Genomic DNA, 22,852 nt, shown 5'->3' on the forward strand with positions numbered 1-22,852 from the left:
GGGTCCATTTTAAACCCCAATCACTTTCATAGCCCTTGATTTGAGTCTAGCATAATTCCTTGAGTAGTTTAAGACCTTTGAGCACCCAATGACACCATTTACATGAGTTTACGGCCGTAAACTCATGGGGGAAATGGTCTTGAAACCGTAAACACCCCTAAGGGCCACCATTTGAGGAGTAAACTCCAATGTGAGGTCATACTCTCTTTATATGCAACCCTTGGTACTCCTAGCACTTGTGGTAAAGTCTTTTCGTGCATTAGTATGCCTTTACTTGCATAATTAGTTATTAAATGATTAATTGGATAGTTAAATGTATCATTACATGTTCAACAGGATTCGCGCGTGTGGTTAAGTCCTCACTTGACACTTAGCATCCTATATCATCCGTTCATCCGAATCACCCATGTCAGGTGAGTTCATACCCCTGAATCAACCTTTTAAATGTTTTTAAAATGCTTTTATGGGGGGGGGGGATACAATTTAAACTGTAGAGTTATTATATCAATCACATGTGATTAATAACTGTATAGCAAAATAGATTTTTGCTTGTTAAACTGCTTTATCCAGCTAAAGGTTTTCAAATCTTGTTTTCAACTCTCATTTAAAGTATGAATATCTCTTTTTAGATTATTAAAGATTTTCCAAGCTTGTTTTATAGACTGACATCAAGTCATAAATTCTTATTTATAAAGTTTTTCCAAAGGTTTTACCAAAGTTTCTGTTATGCTTTTATTTTGTTAAATGCATGCCTGTATATGTATAGTTATATAAGTAACGTTTAAAGGACTTAGGAAGGCTAACTCGCTTTGATTCCTTTTCCTTGTTTGGATGTGGCTTCAGGGTATCGGTTATCCGTCTGAAGGTCGTTTAATTATTAGTTATATATATATATATATATATATATATATATATATATATCATGTATACATATATAGTCATAAAAGTTCTCTCAGCCAGTTCATTTCCTTTGGGTAGCAAAGGCATCCTTCCATTATTCATATACCTGAAACATTAGTAACTATTATAGGAATAGTTAGGAGATTCTATTTACTCTCTCTCTAGCACGAAGTATTACACAGGAGTCAGTTCATTCGTGAGTCTATACCATTATTTTAATACCTTAAATAGAATGTGACGTACAATTTCCTGATACGATGCTTCCTAGCGCCGTTGTCGTGTAACCAGAGTCTCCTGGAGGGAGAGCGGACATCATATGTATAGATCTATACGGGACAGATACTCCCGCATCCTGACTGCTAGCTACAGTCCGAGCCGGTAAGGCCTATGGGTGACATAATGTCACAATGCACCATGTGACCTAGAGGGTCATCAGGTATTCGATCGTCAATCAACATGGTTACATACGAGTTCACATTCACCCCTTTTATTTTAGACCTTGCCAGGCGTATTTTCCATTTAATACCCTCCTGGTGTCTATGTTTACTTATTTTTAGACTGAGCCATGCGTATTGTCCGTTCGATACCCTCCTGGAGTCTATGTTTTATTCACCTTTAGATTGAGCCAAGCGTATTGTCCATTCAATACCCTCTTGGTGTCTATGTTTACTTATTTTTAGACTGATCCAGGTGTATTGTCCATTCGATACCCTCCTGGAGTCTATGTTTTATTCACCTTTAGACTGAGCCAGGCGTATTGTCCATTCGATACCCTCCTGGAGTCTATGTTTTACTCACCTTTAGACTGAGCCAGGCGTATTATCCATTTGATACTCTCCTAGAGTCTAGGTTTTATTTACTTTTAGCTAGCAGTGTTTCTGCTGAGGTAAAATATTATTTTCCCCTATTATTTTTACTTGTGGCTTTTCTCACAATTCCTTTAAAGTAAAATCTATATTTTGATAATGGTAGTGCCTTTTGGGGAAAATTACTCCTTTAACATAAAACAGTCGAGTCTTGGTAGAAGACTGATTTTAATAGAGATACTCCTTGGTTTAAACATAAAACAATTGGGTCTTGGTAGAAGACTACTTTTAGTTAGAAAATATAGGATTTTCTGGAAAGAACTCTAACACTCTGTAGATTCTAAGCCACCATCTTTCATGAGTTTATTTTGAATAAACATGTATTTACACCAATGTCATTAATACTTATGAACTCACCAGCATTTAAAAAAAATGTGATACTCGCTTTCAAAATTACTTGTATTCTTAGGTTGTCGGTAGACAGGTACACTCCGGGAGCTTTTGTGAAGACAGCCTTATACCAAGCTGCATTAAATGTTATTCTCTGTATTTTACTCTTGATGTTGTTGCTAAATGTAACCTATGTAAAATTATTACTATTAATGCAATGGTTGTTGTACTTTGATTACTATACTACATATGTTGTGATACTTGACATGACATCATCCACCCCAGAACGTTTCCGCCGTTCTCGGTTTTGGGGTGTGACACTAATGAACCGTGTATTGTTATAATACAAAGCATATATGCCTCTCAGTCTCTCCCAAATCTCTCTATGTATCTCAGATCTCTCCCAAATCTCTCTATGTACCTAAAATATCTCTCTAATATTCCTATGAAGTTTTATTAGTCGAAACCAACTCAAAATGAAAGGAGAAAACTTGAAGGGGCAAGCCTAGTTCGAAACCCTTAGGAAGCTTCGGACCCTCCCACCCGGACAATCTCGCTCCGGAATAGTCCTACTTCGGAACGTCTTGTATTGCTCCAGAATGCCTTCCATGCTCCGGACCGAACCCGCTTTGGAAGGTTTCGCCACTTCGGACCGGACGCCTTTTAGCCTCGGAACCCTCGCAATCTCGGAAGGAAGTGGTTCCGGATGAGAGCCGGCTTCGAAACGTAGGGATTGACTCCGAAATTTGTGAATAGACCCCGAAACCTCTTGAACCCATTCCAGAACATGAGATGAACTTTGGAACTCGCCAAGTGACTCCGGAACTCACTTTTTGGCTCCGGATTTTAGACCATTTTGGACCTTTTCTTCATTTTAAGAAATTTTGATGTCGGGAATCCCACCAAACTCGTATTTTTCATAACTTAGACCCCTTAAACCCTTATTTTATGCCAAATTTGAATATTTAAAACATATTTTCATGAAATAATAATTAATATTTATAAAAGTATTACATTAAATCATAAGGTGATAAGGGGGTTTGACTTTATGATTTGATGTAATCCTCTATTCCCCATGCAATCACGGATCCTCACAAATTATCCAGCTAGCAAACATGAATTAGATAGCAGTTCTCCAAGCACACTTCAAATCAACTTCACTTCCTTTATTTAAAAGAAGAACTCCTTTTTACTAATCCTCACTCTTACCTCATTTCACTCCCTGGAGATTTCATACTTCCTCAAAAATCCCTTCCTCACCCCATTTAACAACTAAACCAAACTCCTCTCAAGAACAAGTGGATTCTTCAAAAAATCTTTATCATCAAGGCGGTTCTTGGAAATTGGGTGAGCTATTTCGAAATCTCCTAGTCTTCCTACATACTCTTTTGTTAAAATAATCTCATTTACACACAAGGTCCTATTTTAACCTCCTTAGGATAATCTAGGCTTCAAGGAGTTCAACAAGGGCATTCTAGTGCTTAGGATCAAGATCTCTTCGCTACACTTCAAAACCCCACAAAACTAACTCAAGGTGAGCTTCATACCCCTACTTTTTTCGAGATTTTTATTGTTTTTGGGGGAGAATGCATGTCAAAACCTTGTTTTAAACCTTGATTAAATTGCTTATTATGCTTGTATACTAAGTTATATGTACTAAAATTTTGAAGGCTCATAGAACTCAAAAACTTGAGCAAGTCTCAAGAGTTTGAAATTTATTTCACAACTTATGTATAAGAAATAAGAACTAGAAGGTTACAAAAATACAAGTTACAAATCTTTATGACAAAAATCCTAAGTATTTGCGTCAAAAAACGCTTAAACAAGTATTTTGGAGAAAATGGACCACTTTCAACAAATCACATAGCTTTGCGCCACTTTTTGACAAATATGAATCTTATTTGATAAATTATAAATTGAAGGACCATTTTGTCGACATCAAGAATATTGAGTCATTTTGACAAGCCTGATTTACAAAGGAATATTTTCTATAAACGAAAACGAAATATCTAGTCAACAAGTACACCATTGTTATTTATGTAATAAATAATGGATTACAACGATTTGCTAAAAAATCTGTTAGTATTCTAGTCAGACGAATCTTCACAAGTACATATATATATATATATATATATATATATATATATATATATATATATAATAGTGTACGCTTAAAGTCCTGTAAGAGTTATAACCAGAGTCTCCTGAAGGGGGAGCGAAAATTTGTGTATAGATCTATACGGGGTTAACACCCCGCACCTTCGCTGTTCGCTACAACTAGATCGGCCAGTCTAGGGTAACAAATGTCTTAAAAAAAACCGACGCTTGAAGAACGTCAGAACAGGCACTCTGTCATATTAGTATGGTTATAACAAATCACTAAGAATATAACAATATGTTTTCAGAAAATTACTCAAGTTACACCTTTCGATTTTAGACAACTATTGTTTTGAGTACTATAAACGAAGCTTTTATCACACAAGTCTTAGGGTTATAAGATCACCATTTTATACATAAGAAAATATAGGATTTTCTGGGGAAAACAATTTTATACGACTTCGAAAAATGATAAACTAAAACATACATGCAACTATACCTGATTAGACACAAAATCTACAACCATTTGGTAAGAAAATATGGGATTTTCTGGTTTTTCCAACTACCACAAATTTTCATACAAAATGCTTATGAACTCACCAACATATTTTATGTTGACGCTTTTCAAACGACTTGTATTCTCAGGAAATCAATAAGCAGGTCAGTGACATGGGGATTCAAGATCATTTTGTCGTAATTTGGAATTTATTCAATGTTGTCTCTTTTGTGTATTCGAAGAACATGAAAAATATGTAAAAACAATGTAAGTTTGTGATATTGATGTATGATGTTTGGATTTTCTATGTTTCATTTATATTCAATTGTTATGATACTGCACAATGAAGTCACCCGCCTCTGGACGCTCTGGTCCGGGGGTGTGACATAGGATGTTAGCTGTCTTTGTGACTCTTGCATGTGTTTGTATGTATGTTGGGTGGGGCTCATTATGTGTGTTGGGCGGGGCTCACAACGTATTATAGACGGGCTGGTTAGCTGGGCGGGGACCGATGAATGATGGGCGAGTCTCGATGTATGTATGGTATGCAGTATTTTGGGGAACTCACTAAGCTTTGAGCTTATGATTTATGTTTATGTTTCATGTACTTCCGGTTCCAAAGGGAAGAGCTCGACATGATTATATCGCATCCACCGGTGTTCCGTATTTTATGACTTGTTTTGTACTCTGATAACTATTTAATACAATTCTATAGTTTGATGGGCTTTTGGAATGAATGAATGGTTTTTTTGGTTGAATTAAAAAAAAGTTTTTACTTAGAAATTTTGGGACGTTACAAGTTGGTATTAGAGCCTTAGTTTGAGGGATTTGGGCACCCTCTCGAGTGTGTCTGGACTCAAACTGAGGAAATGATAGATTTAAAAAAAAATGATTTTCAAAAAGGGATTTTATAAAGAAAAAGGGGTGCGATGCATGCAATCAACCGAGCTCAAGTAAGTATTCCCAAAATACCCATGAATGTTTATGTACTTTAGTATGTGTATATGTATAACATGATAGATTAGGGCTAAAGATCTACTCAGAATTGTATGGTAGAATGCTAGGAGAGATGCCTTTGTATGCCTAGATGCCTTGGTGGGTTGATTTGTTCTTCACACTTTGGTCTTGGAAATGATGCATTGGTGGAATGATTTTTGTTCTTTCCACCTTGGTCTTGGAAATGTAAATGGAAAGGAAGCTGATGAAATGATAAGATAAGAAATGACATTTACGATATAAATTGTTATGTTATGTATGAAAATGATTGAAAATGCTTTATGGTATGAAAATGATTGAAATGCTTTATGATATGAAAAAGATAGAAAATACTTTATGGGATGTATAAAATGATTTTTCATGTAAAATGTGATAAATGTTTTTGTGTCACAAACTCACGTAGCTCACAAGACATTATTATCTTACATATCACTTTTTAATGTCATGTATCGCAGGTTGTATTCAAGAAGAAAGATGTTAGATGGAAGTAGAAGTTATGAGATAGAGAACGAGGTAAAAAATGTTTATTTTTTAAAAGAAACCGTAGATTAAATGTCTATAGTCTGCAAAAAATATTTATCTTTTAAAGTTCATATACTGCATAAAAAACTGATTTTTGTAATGTATAGAATGGTGTTATACATTAATGAAAAACTCATAAAAAAATCCTTGTCGGTACGTTATTATTGTATGCTATCTAAGAAAAAAATTATGATTTATTATATGTTATATGAGGACAACTTTATATTCTAGATAATAATTTTTTTACACACAGAAAGTATTTTGATCATAAATTTATATTCTAGATTATAACATTCTTACACTGCTAACAAAGGAAAGAAAGCATATATAACAAGATAAATTATTATTAAAATATTTGTTTTGGATAATGATTTACTACTCAACGTATATGAGATGATCGGTTTCTCAACGGAAGAAAGAGAATTAGGGGAATAACCGCAAAAGGGGAAAAATAGAAAATCTTTTGTGTCAATAACGGTGAGAAAATGAGTAAAAACCACCACCAACTCATTATTTTTTTAATTGGAAGATCTTGTAGATTTGAGAAGAGGCTAGTTCATGTCTTATAGGAAAAGCTGATACATATATATATTTTTAGGTCTATATTCTTCTAAAAACATATAATATGCAAACAAAATGAGTGCCTCTCCATAGACAAAAGACGTCTTTACAACTTTTGAAAAAAAAAAAAAACAAACAAACATCTTAATGCCATAAAATTCTGTCAAAAATGATGTTATATTGATTTGTAATTATAGGGGAAAATGGGAAGATGTTATACTTCTTTTGTATATCCGATGAAGAGGTGAAGTGATGGAGGGAAGGGTAAGATTGGTGGTTGAATCAATTAACGAAATGAAAAAGAAAGATAAAGGGTGAGTTTGTATGTGATCCTTTCTTACTATAAAGTATACACATATAAAACATATAAATTTAAGGGCAAATGATCATTTTGCATGTATTTAATTGTCCTCTATTAATGTTTTTAGTTTTATAGATCCAATCCGTAATAAAACCTTAAATGAGGAGCTTTTTATAAATCAAAAATATTTGGATCAAATCCAAAGAAAAGTTAAAGGACCATTTTTGCAGTTTTCAAAAGGAAATATCATCAATTTTAGAAAGTTTGAGTCCTCACATTGTAAATATCGCATTTTTTTTCAATAAAACAAAAAGTCCCAGAATCAATGAAACAATCGAACCATTGCCAGAAATAGTCGCAGCGTGAAAGAAAGTGCTCAAATCCATCGTCTCACCAATACTTTCTCTCTCTAGAAAAATTTCTCTCTCTCTCTCTCTCTAAAAGGCAAAAGCCCCTTGGCGTAAATCTTCCACTTCTATGGCGAACAGCAACCTCCCTCGAAGAATTATCAAGGTATCATCAACACAAACAATTCTTAATCATCCGCTCCTGATCCCTTCCCCAGTTACTCATTTTCACATCTTTCATCCTTTATTCGTATACCTTTTCTCGTTTAAGATCCATTTTCCGGCGATCACCGCGTCGTGTATTCGAAAACCCTAACTTGAGTTTTGACTTTCTGGTTTTGATACAGGAAACCCAGCGCTTACTTAGCGAACCAGGTGATTATGAACTCTATCCCCTTTTCTCACGTATTGTTGATTTGTTATATTGTCAATTGCAAATTCGAAACTTCATGTGTTGTTGATTTGTTGTATGTATGTCTTTGATTTTGTGGTGTAGCACCGGGAATAAGCGCATCGCCATCAGAAGATAATATGCGGTATTTCAATGTCATGATTCTTGGCCCATCACAGTCTCCTTATGAAGGTCAATTAACTTATAAATGCCTTTTTCTCTTTCTTCCTTCATTCTTGTGTCAATGAACTCCATTAATGTTTTTTTTTGGATTTAATGAGCTTAAATGGTTAAGCACTTAATGTATTCAGAAACCTGTTATTCTTATAATTATAGGAGGAGTCTTCAAGCTGGAGTTATTTCTGCCTGAGGAATACCCAATGGCTGCGCCTAAGGTACACAAACATCTTCTTATACATGTTCATAAAGATATATATTTATAATCACATATTTTTTTATGAATTTTTTTTTTTTTATAAATGTTTATAATAGGTTCGATTCCTTACAAAAATCTATCATCCAAATATTGATAAACTTGGAAGAATATGTCTTGATATTCTAAAAGATAAATGGAGTCCTGCTCTTCAGATTCGCACAGTGCTCTTGAGGTAGAAGTTAGAATTGTTTATACTTTATAACTTATAATTCTATTAATTTTTGTATTATTATTATTATAAGTTAAAGAAATGAATGAGGATTTGTAATTTTGTAAGTATGTGATGTGATGTGGTAGTATTCAAGCACTTTTAAGTGCTCCAAATCCAGATGATCCGCTTTCAGAGAACATAGCAAAACACTGGAAATCAAATGAAGCAGAAGCTGTGGAAACAGGTAAGTTAATAGTATTAAATATTAATAGAATCCTATTTTTCTTTTTTATTAACAATATTTTTTCTTATATTTTGAAAATGTTACTTTTTTATATCATGAAGATTGCTATAAAAGTAAGTTGCTATTGTTGGTGTTGATATTTTTTTTATATGGTGTGTGTAGCAAAGGAGTGGACGCGTTTGTATGCGAGTGGGGCCTAGCGGATGTATTTTGTTCGGGACTCTGAAAAAAAAAATAAAAAAAAAATATTTTTATTACAACATATTAATATTCTCCATGTAGTGATTACTCTCTCTTCACTATTGAAACCCTGTTTCTTTATGGTTCAAATGAATATATGATGTATCTTTTATATCAAGAATTTAATGAAGAGATGTTTCCTTGGATTGGTTATTATTTTCTAGAAATGATTTTGTTTTGTTTGTTTTATTTTTATTGAAAGAAAAGGTGTTTGCTTATTGAGGTTTTAACAAAGAGGTGAGTTTCAAGATGATAGTGGAGTTGTTTTTTTATTGGGGTTCCTAACAAAAAGAATCAATAAATAAATTTGAGTCATTGCAAATGTAAGAATATTTACTTGCAATATCACATGATTAGTGTGAAACAATATCTGAATATCATAATCACTAAAAAACTAGAACGGATGAAAGCCGCATTAAAAAAAAATCAAAATCCTAATAAAAAATGCTAGACTTTAGTTGTTTGCTTCAATTGGTTTTGCACAATGTTCACTATGATGCTACCTAATTATCTTGTTCAACAATTGCCGCATTTTAATAAAATTCTCCTACTAAATGAGGTAGTTCTTCATTATGTGACCACTCAAATACCTATAATCTTCATCCTTATTTACAAAATATGTGCAAGCAAAGAAAAAACCTACACAGGTTTTTATCAATTCAAAAAAATGAAACACTAGCTTTAATACTAAAATGGCTTCTAAAAAATGGTTGATTTTTTTTAATGGATGTAAAAGTTTGAAAGCTTAAATAACCTAATTGAAAATATATTGCCATTATTCTTTTAAATAAGGGGTCTACATTGGTTGTCACTTAAGGAAAATAGAAACCAAGAGTCCAAGACCTTCAATCCAAATGATCATTTTAACTAAATTGTTCCTTGAATCCCATAAGTTGAAATCATCAAAAACATTTGGAAGTTCAAATTTCAAACATATGTTATCATTTTAGAAAGAGAAAATTGAATAAAAGACACTAAAATTATATAAAATTTCAGTTTTAACATTGTGTTTTTTTTTTCTCAGTTAAATCACCAAACTTACAATTTTATTGCAAATTTAATCAATTATCATATTTGTTTTTAGGTGTTTCATGCTTCTCACTTGCTAACTAGACAAAAAGATGATATGACATTCACATATGATCATAGTTGACAAACATTTAGGTTAAATTGAACCCTTACGTAAATCTGTACTCAATTCCCATTATTATTATTTTTTTCTCTTAGAGCATCATGATTTTATGCAATGGCTTCCTAAGGTCATTCAAGTAGTTCATCATTTCAAAGTGATGTAAGCAAGACATTGAATGTTTCTTTTATGAGATGTTACTGGGGACAACCTTCTTTGCCTTGCTTACATCATTCTAAGATGATAAACCATTTAAAGGACATTAAGAAGCTATTGCACAAAATCATGATGCTTTGAGAGAATAAAAGAAGAATAAATAAGGGAAAATGAGTGCATATCTACGTAGCATTTTGTCTAGTCAGCAAATGAGAAACATGAAACACCTGAAACAACCAGTCGATTGGATAAATACAGTGTCAAAATAAAAAATTTATATAAACTTAGTAATGTCTTTTATACGATTTATCTTTTAGAAAACAACTCAAAGATCATTTTTGTCATTATCTTTTTTATTTACGTCCCACTTATTAACTAACAATACCTTATAATTAAAAGATAAAACAATTACTTTTATGCAAACAATAAATAAAAAAGACTTATTAATCATATATTTAAAAATTATTTTATATTCGTATTAGTTACATCATTCTAATCGTAAAAAGGACAATTTGTTTGGAAAAATATGTTAATATATCAATTGTTGGTGGGGATTTTGCTTAATTCGATGGTACCTGATGTATAATTTTATGATTGAGCTTATTTAGTTAAAGTTATTTAACTTATATTTTATTATATTACTTTGAATTTTTGTATTCATTAACTGTCATAAACTAATGTTAATTTTTTTTCCGTGGCACTCTTTTTTATTTGTTTGTAATAATAAATTAATGCTACACTATAAGTCATAGATTTTATCAAAATCATTAATTGTTTATAAAAGGTTAATATTATTTTAAAATACATATCAGATGAAACATCTATACGTAATTGTTTTTTCTTTAAAACATTCGATTGTAGATGACAGATTTGAAAATGATATGGCAAGGCCTTATGAGTTATGATGGTTAATCATTGCCTTGGGGTGGGGGGGGGGGGGGGGGGGGGGGGATTTTAGACAAATTTTATCTTTCGTTCATAAATTCAAACGCTAGTACAATAAATGTTGGATTAAACGCTTCGTACCTAGGGGCATGTCAATCTCTATTCTCTACGAGCATAGTTGAATTGTTTGAGATATTGGAATTTGATGAATGACTACTACAAAAAATTGGTGGAGGGTCGGTTCTTTTAGGATAATGAAAACAAATTGGTTAAAGTTCTTAATGACATTCTACAACAATCAACCTATGATAAGATTATATTAATTGCTAATAGTTTGTATTCAAACTTGGAAAACAAGTATGAAGACCCTTATTAATTAAAGAAAAAAATAACACTTATTCTATAGAACCATGCACATGAGCTTAATGATGCAATCATGAATCATATACCAAGGGACTTAAGTAGATATCTAAGTTCATATTTGGTTTGCAGATCTCAAACTGTAGAAAAGAAAGATGATATATATGGTGTATACACCTACATTGCTGAACTCATTACATTTCAACGATGTTCTTAGTCACATACTTGAACTTAAAATAGATGCACCAATTTTGCTAATGTGAAACCTTAATAAAGTTGTCGGATTATTCAACGGAACAAATGGCACATACTAATCTTTGAAAATGGTCGGTAGAAGCCTATGTGATGTCAGAAACATGTGATAGGAAAATAAACCATATTCTTCAAATCATAATATCATCGAATGAATCAAAATTATCATTAAACTCAGAACTACCTTTTACCATTTGCTTTGCGATGATAATAAACTATAGTCAAAGACAGTGACGGAGCTTGAAGTGTTGATTTGGGGGGTCGGAAATAAAATATGTATAAAAATTGAAGAATAGAGAGGGGGGGGGGAGTCAAAATTTATAATTTTAGGCTTAATATGTAAACAATTTAATAGTTAAGGGTTAGTTATGAAAAAAAAACAGGGGGCCACAACCCCTCCTAGCCCTACATAAGTTTCGTCCCTTGTCAATGACATTTATAAACAAATAATTATACGTTGTAGCTTCTTGAGGAACAAGAAGAAATGCATGGCCATTCTAAATGCAAATAAAGATAGGATAGATGAGACTAGCAAAAAAATATTTATCATATCATTATATATAAAATTATCTATCAAGTTCATGATTTTGATATGTTTAACGTATGTGGTGTTAGATAATAAGGATTTAGGAATAACAATAATACTTCGATATTACTAGGATCGTGATTATATCACTTTTCGAAAATTTGTAATTCGTCCCTTATAACATGAGATCACACGAATTCAAAAATGAGATAACACCAAAAAATCTGATTTGGATCACATGCCTAATCCAAACTATAAAACACAAAATACATTGTTGTTAAGTGGTCTTGAGAGATAGAGAATAGCAAAAGAACAATTCCGTTTGTATAAATGATCAACCATTTTCCTATAACAATTACCATACCATGTATTTATACAAGAGAGAAACGTGGTTAAATGAACAACCCCCGCCAGGGGCTCTACCTCTGCCTCTTGGACCTCACAAGGGGCGTTGCCCCTAGACCCGTCAGCGACGCTGCCCCTTGGAACCCCGTATCTAGGGGCACTGCCCCTAGACCCCGTATATACATGAGTTCACATTTTACATTCTGAGTGTGCATTCCCACATCCAGTCTTTGATGGTAAAGTGAATCTGACCTGTCTCGACAACAATAATAATTACATTAAAATATACTGATAATACTAAAATTACCAACATGTGGATCTGATACATCATTAAATTGAAACTACCAAACGGATTAGCAACTACAGCTGTTGAAAAGCTTGACTTTGCTATTGAAATTAGCAATAACGAATCAATTTAATAAGATTAAAAATAATCCATTCCTAGGGAATGTAGGAATGTAACACTACAAGCAACTTAGGAAAATAATGTAAACAATTTTTTACTAACGATCAAAACCTTTCTTTTGGAAACTCTATAGAATCTAATCATTTATCGATTTGTTAGAAGGTTTGCTAATTGGAAAGTTGAAATAATTTTTGTAGGAGGTAGAATCACACTTTTAAAATCGGTCATAACCATAAAATGCTTTGAGATATGCTTTATGTCGATTTTCAAAATTCTCAAATGCTTGGATACTTTTAAATGTCATTTCTTTTGGGGTGGCGTGGCGTGTTGTACGAAATGGAAGAAAGTTTTGGCCCCCAAAGAAAAGGTTGGATTAGGTATTGGAAGTTTTTACGTGTTTAATCATGCTCTTCTTTGCAAATGATTTTGACGTTTTTTAAATTATCAAAACTCTATTGGTTTTGTCGGTGAAGGTATACACGGTTCGGATTGAGGTTTTAGTTATCCTACGACTAAAGTAAAAAAAATGTGGAGTTTTGAGTAATATTATTGCCACCTTTAATTAATTACACAGAAAAGGTGTTTAAATGAGTCCAATTTTCAAAAATATGGGCAATGATACCACTACTAGTTTTCGGGAAAATACTTGATTTTTATTAGATGGGTAGGAGCGGGCAACACGAAGACGCGTTATTCCGACGTGGCACCAGGATAACGTCGTCATAACATGTGGAACACCACCCAGGGTCCCCGTTTTTAGGCGTTATGTTAGTGTACTTTATCATGACAACAGGAAGAAACAAATGCAATTCCGCCTCTCGGTTTTGCACAATACAAATTGTATGCGAACATCCTCAACACTTAAGGTACACTGCAACTTTCAATTTTTTCAATCCCGCCTCACCCCACCACAATTCCCTACATCCCTTCCATAAAACATTTTTAACACATTTGCCACAATGCAACCAAATACCACACAACCACCATCCACGCAAGAAACGATACCTGAGACGCAAGCGGGGGGAGCCGAAAAAACGGCTAACAAAGGGAGAGCAAGAAGGAAAAGGAAAGTGGTCGCGGTGGAGCAATCGGAAGACGAACCTCCAACATGGTGGACCACGGAGGAAGAATATGTGTTGGCGGTGTCATGGTGCGGGACATCAAAAAACCCAACTCAAGGAAACGATATGAGAAAAGCCGTTTTTAGTTGAATTTATATTAGAGGATTAAAACTTAAAGTTAATCGGATTGGTGATTACGAAATCTGACATTAGCTATTTCTATTTTGTAATGCTTTGTTCCTTTTTAACTAAATGTTAGTTTAATATAACTTGGCTATCGAAAGACTGAGAGTTTTGAAATACAAATTCAGCTTACCTAAAACACTATGCTACTTTTGTAAACTAGGGCCAAAGAAAGCGGATATTAGGTCAAGTCATATTAATGTCAATATTCGACTTTTGCACAAACTTATGCATTGTGCAACCTTTAAATCGTGTCCTTAAACTCAGGACCACATACATATAAGAAATCTTTAGGTTCGCCAACTACCTATGATTAGCTGTGGGCCAAAACCAAAACAACAACAAAATGACACAGACACAAGCTCGAAAGTAGATAAACTGGAAAATATGGCTCAAGAAGACAAAAACGTCCAAAACGGCATCAAATCATGTTGTACTAAAAAATACCTATAGAATATGTATGTATAACAACCTGTCAGAACTAAGGAATACGTTATTGATGAAAACTGACCACTTATCTAGATTGCTAGCAAATTAATAAGAAAGTCCAATATTAGGTTAAATTGACTAAAAACCAACTATTATAAAATAACCATGAATCCAGCATACAATGCCTAGTGAAAGTGACAAGAAAGAGAATAAGTTGATATCAACACCCAACAATATTTTTGATACAATACAAGGGAGGGAAGATTTCTAATATAACATCAATGTTGACATTGAGGATATGAATTACAAAAAATACAGGTTTTACAACGTAAATTTTATAAGATAAAATATTTAGATGACGTTTTCAAATTATACATAAAAATGATTATTTTAACATACCATTCAATAATTATTTTTCATACTTTTGTGTTGGTTGCTGATAGTTTCAAAGTCCTTTAGAATATCCGATTATTTAATATTCACCAACATTAAGATATTATTTAATAAAAAGAAAATAAATAAAAACTTAATTTCGAAATTAAAGTTATCTACTTGATAAGTAATAGGGGAAAATATAAATAAATCTATTATAGTCTATTCTATTCTATTTTAATAAATAAATAAATAAATTTTTGACATATGCCATACTCTTATTAATTTTGTTACATGTTATTTTGTGGTTATTTTTTTTTTCTTCACATTTCGTTTTATTGTTTTTTTTTTTCATTTTATTAAATTTCATATAATATTTAAATGTAATAATTGTAATAAATTTAATAATAAATGGATATTAATTTTCATTAATACAACTTTCGTTTTAATTTCAAAATTCCTAAATTGAAATTCAATTATTTCTTTTGCTTATTTGTTTAATTTTTTTAAATGACCATTATTAATTTCAATAATTAACTATTTTTTCCTTATAAATTAAATTAAGATTTTGATATTTATTATTATTTTTTAAAATAAAATCATGTAATAAATGAGTTTTAGAACTAATCTTGTAAGAAAAACTTAGACAACTTTGTGATTTTAAGACTAAGGTTAATCTAAATTTTTTTTTAATATTTTGTGTATTTTTCCGGATTAAACCTCAAGTTTATTTTTTGTCGAAAAAGACTTTGTATTTTTTCATTTTTTTTTCTAAAAACCCATCAACTTTGTAATTTTTTTTTGAAAAAAAAACCCTCAACATTCTAAATGCTTCTAAACAAACCCTCAACTTCTCTAGTTTTTTCTAAAAAAACCCTTATATTTTACAAATTTTTTTTGACAAAAAATGACTAAAATGGTCGGATGGATAAAAATAAAAAAATACAAGGTTATAAGGTTTAATCCGAAAGAAAAAAAAAAGAAAAACTACTTTTTTGGATTAACGCTTGCACTAAATCGAATATCCAGAGATGAGATAAAGAGATCAAAATCTGAAAATTCTTTTATTAAAATTCAATAAAAAAATCCTAAAAGATAGTATAATTACACCAAATGTACTTTTCATAGCATTCTTTTGTGAAATAAATACACCACCTTTGTGGGTAACGTTTTGGCCTTTATCCCTTTTTAAGGGCTATTACGTACCAAAGACGAGCCAACAGTCAATAGCTGATAGTTTACTAAATATGCTATCTTAACCCCTTAAAGTTTTGTTAACAGTTATGTACAGACCCTTTTGGTTTGTACTACAGTAGGTCTAGCCCCTATAAAATCATTTATGTATTGACAAATGACTATTGAGTCCCCTTTAAAACATGTGGTACTATTCATTGGACGTCTTTTGTCCAATCCATTCCAACCAATAATGAATTAAAAGCATATATATATATATATATATTAGATTTTTTTCGTTCATATTTGCTCATTCAACTTATTAACTGTAACTATTCAATCATTATAACAGGCTACTCCAGATAAATCGGAAAAAAACGACTTAATAGAGTAATATATTTATCATTTTTTACACATTAAGTCCTTAATACATTTTTTTTTCGCATTTAGTTTTTAATATTTTTTTGTTGTAAAATAAGCAATTTTTATTTGTGTACACATTCAGTACTTGTGAACAGTTTATTTAGGTTTTTCTCATGACATTCAACATAAGACAATTATTAATGAGGTGTTTGAGGCTGTCAGTGCTTATGGTCAATGCGGCTACGATTGCTGGTGCTTAGGTTTTGTGTTATGAACGTCGCAAATTCTTCATACAATCTCATATTTTAACGGTCTTTATATCCAAACGTTCGTATTTGAGTCTACTACAAAAATCCATTGTTTGCTAGGGACCTAGATTTGCATTCTTGTACTCTAACAATATAGAACAATCTTGAATAATTTGACTACATTAGGATGAAAATAAAATCTCACGCTAGTGGAATATTTGTCTAGTTTGTTAGAGTTGATAGGTTATTAGGTCGTACAAGGCACTAAGCATGTCCCTCGATAAGGCTAAGAGGTATGGTCATGTTCAACCCATTTAAAAAGTGATGTCACATCAGCATCATGTCAACTCCACTACAAACTTATTACCAAACCACTAGCATTTGGAATTGGTTACCACTCCATAACATTTTTTTTTTGACATTATTAGATTAAATTAAAAACACATTACATTAATTTAAAACACACAAATTTAAATCCTAAAATACTTAAAAAACATTTAAAAAAAATCCTTAATTACTTATTTATCCTAAATTACTTAAAAAAACATAAAACATACAACTAAAACATAAATATTAGAACGTAATTTCCATATTTATCGCGGACTTGTTGTTGGATTTTTAGAAATGTCGCTAGATTTTTTGGGTCGAGATCCAGTTGGGCTTTGTGTTTATGATTTGAAGATCGATAGATTTTTCGGCGACGAACTTCCTTCATTGATTGATATTTTTTCTTAGAAAACTAGGAGTTTCATCTATGGATTCCACAAGCCCGTCGTCGCTAGTTGTGGTTGCTTTTCTGCTTGCAGACGTAACCTGTTTTGCTTTGTTCCTTCCTGGTGGTCAACAAAGTTGGACTTCCGGTGGACCCTCTACCTCGGCAACAACAAATTCATCATTGAGGTCTAGGGCAAAACCCGCGTCCGAATCGGAAGTTCTTGGTATTTTGTTGGAGCCGGTGGTCGAGTCCGAATGCGACATCTTCGGATTAAGGACCCACTTTGGACCCTTACGACAAACTTTCCATGCTTTTTGGTGACTGAATGGTTTACCATTGTTGGTAACTTTGAATTGGTAGCACGCGGTTGATAAAATGTTGAAGTCGTTGCAACCAATTTTTTGCATATTTTTTAGATTCTCAAATATGTCATTAAACTTTGTGCAAGTCGCTTGTAGATCACACAATTTTCCATTGACTGCGTCATACGGTCGATTCGTTTGCCTTCCTAGTAGCGCACGAAAGTGATCCAGAACGCGGTTCCAAAAACTTTCTCCGGATTGGGCATTGCCTCTCCTCGAGTCACACGATATGAAAATCCAAGCTTTCGCTAAAGCTTCCTCCTCTTCTTCATTCCAAGCCACTGCTTTTTTTCCTTTTCCTTTTCCTTTTGGTTGCCTTCTTCGAGATGGTTGTGGTGTTTCTTGGAACGGTTCGTCGTCGTTGTCGAGGTTTATAGTTTGAGATTGAGATAATGAGACTTGAGATGATTGTGTTTGGAATTTTTGTGGTTGAAATTGTTAAGAAGGTTGCTATTGACCTTGAAATTGGGGTTGAATGAATTGTTGTTGTGGTATTTGTTGTTGTAGAATTGTGGGTTGTATGCAAGGTTAGTGAATAAAAGTTTTTGTTGGATTAGAGAGTTTAACAATTGCATGTAAGTTTGATAATTATTTGGAGTGTTTGTGGTGGTTGGGGTGTTTGGAGTGGGTGGGGTATTTTGGTTTAGGTCCATTTTTGAAGAAGAGATAAAGAAAATAGAAGAAAGTTTGTGTTTTAGAAGTGTAAAATATAAGTAAAATGTGTAGTATATATAGGTAAAAGATGTAAAGAGATGTTCTTTAAATTTAAAAGTTTGATATTTTTTTTAAATCGATTGAACGGTCAAATATACGACCGTTACCTTCTTTCCCCTCATTTGATCAGTTGTCTTCGTCTGTGGAGGGTACTACGCCACAAGCCACCTATGTATACCTGGGGTGGTGTTCACGCGTAGGTTGGCATGCCAACTCAGCTCCTACATATGCTTTTCCCTTCCATACTGGAAGGCCTAATATTCAAGCTTCATATTCAGGAGGTTGATGACGTATCTCAGAAGGCGAGTCGCCTATGAGATTATAATATTTATATTTGCATGTTTTTAGAGAGTTTTAGTTGGTAAAAATTCATAGGTACTAAGCATGTACCTCAATAATATTCAACCATTGACTTTAGATAGATTTTGTAGATATTACCGCTAATTTCACAGGTAATTTGTACAAATTCATTAGGATCTCAAAATGAGATTCAATAAACATTATATTATACTATTCAAATATTTAATGGGATATTGAAATAGATGATTCTAACCAAATAAAAAGAAAACTATATCAAAGATAATAACAAAGATTATGAAGATCCTCTAAAAGAATAAATTTATTTGTTTCTCTTATACATAGCTTTTGTAATCCTTCTATTTTTTACCTCTTTGCATAAAGTCTCATGCCGTCGGTTAAGGCATGGATTATTATCCTCATATCATATGACTCATATGCTATTAGACGACCACTAGGTTTTATCTTAAAAAAAACCCTAAAATAGATCCTCATGGCCCCTACGACACCAACTTCATCATCTACCACTCCTTCTATATATCAGACGATTTTCTCACTTTCGATAGTATGGTTCATCTTGTCAGTACTCAAAAACTTGACTCAACCAACTATTTGATATGGTTCAGTCAAGTTGAACCCATCTTGATTTGTTTTGATCTCAAAAAACTATGTGATGGTACCACCAAACCACTACCCATAACCATACTATCTTCTACTAATGTTGTTGTGTCCATTGTAAATCTAGCCTACATGGAATAGGTCTGATTTGATCAGAGGGTTTGAACCCTCTAATAAGCTTCTCTTACAACTGAAGTTGTTGTTGTTGAATGTCATCTTTCTCAACAAATATGGTTTACCCTTCAAGCCACCTTCGGTCATGCATCCAAAACATGGGAGATTCAAATCAAAGACTGTAACGTCCTAAATTTCAACCCAAAATTTTTAATGAAATTTTAATTGTAACAACCTGAATTTCCAAATAAAAATTTCATTTTTAATTAATCAAACATTCCCATAAAATATGAAATATCAATGACAATTCTTTTCAAAATCCATAACATCAACATTTTATTTCAAATATTAGAGCGTCCCCATATAAAGTGTCGGAGAGTGCATGCCGCGCTATCAGACCTTGACCTTGCCCTTAGGCTCTTATGTACCTGAAACAATCAACAAACTGTAAGCTAATGCTTAGTGAGTTCCCAAGAGCATACCCCACACAATCCACATAATCACATAAACCATATAAGCTATAACAGCTACATATACCACATAAGCCATGCATACAAACATATAAGGATGTCGTGGGCTCCCCCCAGGGTCTTAGACCTACTTGTCATAGGCTTCCCCTCGTGGTCTTTACATGGAATGCCATGGGCTCCCCCACATGGTCTGATATCCGACTTCCACGGGCTCCTCCCGGGGTCTTCCATACAATGACACAAAGTCAACTAGCATACCATATATCACAGAAATAATTATCATACTACATAACACGTATATAAACATATAGGGATGTCGTGGACTCCTTCCAGGGTCCTACTCCTAGATGACGTGGGCTCACCCCAAGATCTTATACCTATGTGTTATTGGCTCCCCCACATGGTCTTTACCTGGAATGCCATGGGCTCCCCCGCATGGTCTGATATCCGACTGCCACGGACTCCCCCACGGGGTCTTCCATACTTAGCATATCACATATCACTTAACAACTTAATATATTATGCAACACATAATGGGCCGGCCTTGGTGCCTTTGACCCATTAGTATGGTGAGGAGACACCTCTCAAGAAATGTTGAACTGATAAAGTCAATTCCAACTTGCAGCTCCAACTCAACTGCCTACAATCTTGTCAAAATCCTAAAATACTAGAAATACCCTTAAGGTCAAACTTGGTCAACCATAGTCAAAGTCAAGATCAGTAGTCCATGTTGACCCCAACTCGTCAAGTGCATCTAGCAACTCGTTGAGTTCTTTCAGAGTCCAAAAAACCGACAACTCCAGTCCATTCGCCGAGTTACCTGAGTAACTCGTCGAGTTCTTCAGTGTCCAGGAGACCGAAAACTCCCATCAACTCGTCGAGTCATCTCACCCACTCGCCGAGTTCACTAAGAATCCAAAAAGGCGAGTAAACCCAACCCCACTCGTCGAGTTGGCTATGCAACTCGTTGAGTTCCTTCAACCCTTTTCATGTTTAGTCCTTTCCAGTTGAATCCAAAGCTCCTAACTACAGATCCAGTCCCCTAGGGTGTAGTTACCACGTAAAGTTGCCAACTTTACGTGCATGCAAGGCCTTAAGAGGCTAAAACACTCAAAACTAAGCTTATAAAGGTGTTTATGACATGGAGAAAGGCCAAAGCTTGATAAATCTTGAATCTTTAGGCTTAAGGAGGCCTAAGGTGTCCAGATCTGAAGTTACAACTTCAAATCATGCTCAACTCTGAAAGTAGCTCCCAAAATGGGTTAAAAATGCACTAAACTCCCATTGGAGGAGATCTAAGAAACAAGAGGTCAATGTAGAGACTTTTTACCTCCAAATGGATGCTAACACATGGTAGATGCTGGATCTATAGCCTCCTCCTCACTTCAATCCCTTCAAACTTCGAGTTTCCTTCCAAAGAGCACAATATTCACTCTCCAAAGCTCACACACACTCAAGAAAGCGCTAAGGAACGACTAGGGTTTCTCTTTGGACATTAAGGGCGATGAGAGAGGCCGCAAATGAGCCATAAGTTCCTTAAATAGGGTACAAAATCCTGAAAATTAGGGTTTCCCTTTACAACGTCTACTCGTCAAGTTGGGCCTTCCAACTCGTTAAGTAGATCCTAAATCTCGTGTCCAAAATGATCTCTACTCGACGAGTTGGAGCTCCCCAACTCGTCGAGTTCCAGTCTAAAACCCTAAAATCTTGAAAAGTAATTGATACTTGAAACGAGCGTTACATTAATATCCAAATCCCAACTACAAAATCTTAAATATGACCATTTAATCGTAAACCATTTATCAGAATATTGTCCAAAGTTATCATGTTCACAAATCTCCCATTGATGCGATGCAATTGAGTCGTGCCCCTCCTTTAATATAAGAAAACCTGAAAACATTTGAAACACACATCGTAAGCACAAAGCTTAGTGATTTCCTGAAAATATAACATACAACATAGAAAAAATAAACAATTATGAGTTATCAGCAACCTTGGAGATTACCTAAAGTTTCATTGAGCAAACAACACGCCATGTGGGTTATCAGCAACCTTGGAGACTACTTGAAGTATCAGTGGGCAAATAGCACACCCGGTGGGTTATTAGAAACCCTGGAGACTACCCAAAGTCTCAGTACACAGTAACACATATCACAGTAACAACAAATACGACCCAACGGGTCAGCACATATATACTACCACACAGGCTCATAAAAACATGCAAGAGTCATGAAGAAAACTAACATCCTACATATAAAATTTAGTGAGACGACATTGGTGGCTTCACCTCACAAGCACAAGGAGAAGTCTCACCTGAATCGAAGAACTCTAAAACATTATGATACGATCCCTTTTCTGCATTGCTTGCACCCGCGAATCCATTAACACCAGAACCATATAAAATCTTAATTAATAGCCCAAAATCCTCAATTTTGACCCAAGGTCAAACTTGTTCAAAAATTCAAAAGTCAATAATTCAACTTCAGGCTGAGTACGCCCAACGTACTCAACTCGTTCGCATGGCTTACTCACCATCCATAAACGAGACCCCATATGAGTACACACAACGTACTCAAAGGTACGCCCAAGATACTCATCTAGAAGGCACTTTTCCATTAAGAGTTTATTCTCTTAAATCTTTTCATCCAACACTCAAATCTAAACCTATAACATCATTCTAAGTCACAAAGTTCCCACCTTTATGACTTTCTATGTTTAGAAAAGGTCTAAAAGCCAAAACCCGAACTTGTTAATCCATTAAGACATCATAACTCTTGCATGGAAGGGATAGAAGGA

The 22,852-nt window shown here is 33.8% G+C and overlaps 1 protein-coding gene across 1 annotated transcript; it reads left to right on the top strand.

Annotated features, from left to right (window-relative positions):
* Nucleotides 1-7,400: 7,400 nt before the first annotated feature.
* LOC145063013 (ubiquitin-conjugating enzyme E2 35-like) lies at nucleotides 7,401-9,045 on the top strand. Its single transcript, XM_079010614.1, has 7 exons — nucleotides 7,401-7,582; nucleotides 7,764-7,791; nucleotides 7,913-7,999; nucleotides 8,144-8,202; nucleotides 8,300-8,415; nucleotides 8,541-8,638; nucleotides 8,801-9,045. The coding sequence occupies exons 1-7, from the start codon at nucleotides 7,547-7,549 to the stop codon at nucleotides 8,836-8,838; spliced, it is 462 nt and encodes a 153-aa protein (XP_078866740.1). The 5' UTR covers nucleotides 7,401-7,546; the 3' UTR covers nucleotides 8,839-9,045.
* Nucleotides 9,046-22,852: the final 13,807 nt, after the last annotated feature.

The sequence above is a fragment of the Lactuca serriola genome, chromosome 7 (assembly GCF_051521515.1).
Source record: "Lactuca serriola cultivar US96UC23 chromosome 7, Lser_US96UC23_V15, whole genome shotgun sequence".
Taxonomy (NCBI): domain Eukaryota; kingdom Viridiplantae; phylum Streptophyta; class Magnoliopsida; order Asterales; family Asteraceae; genus Lactuca; species Lactuca serriola.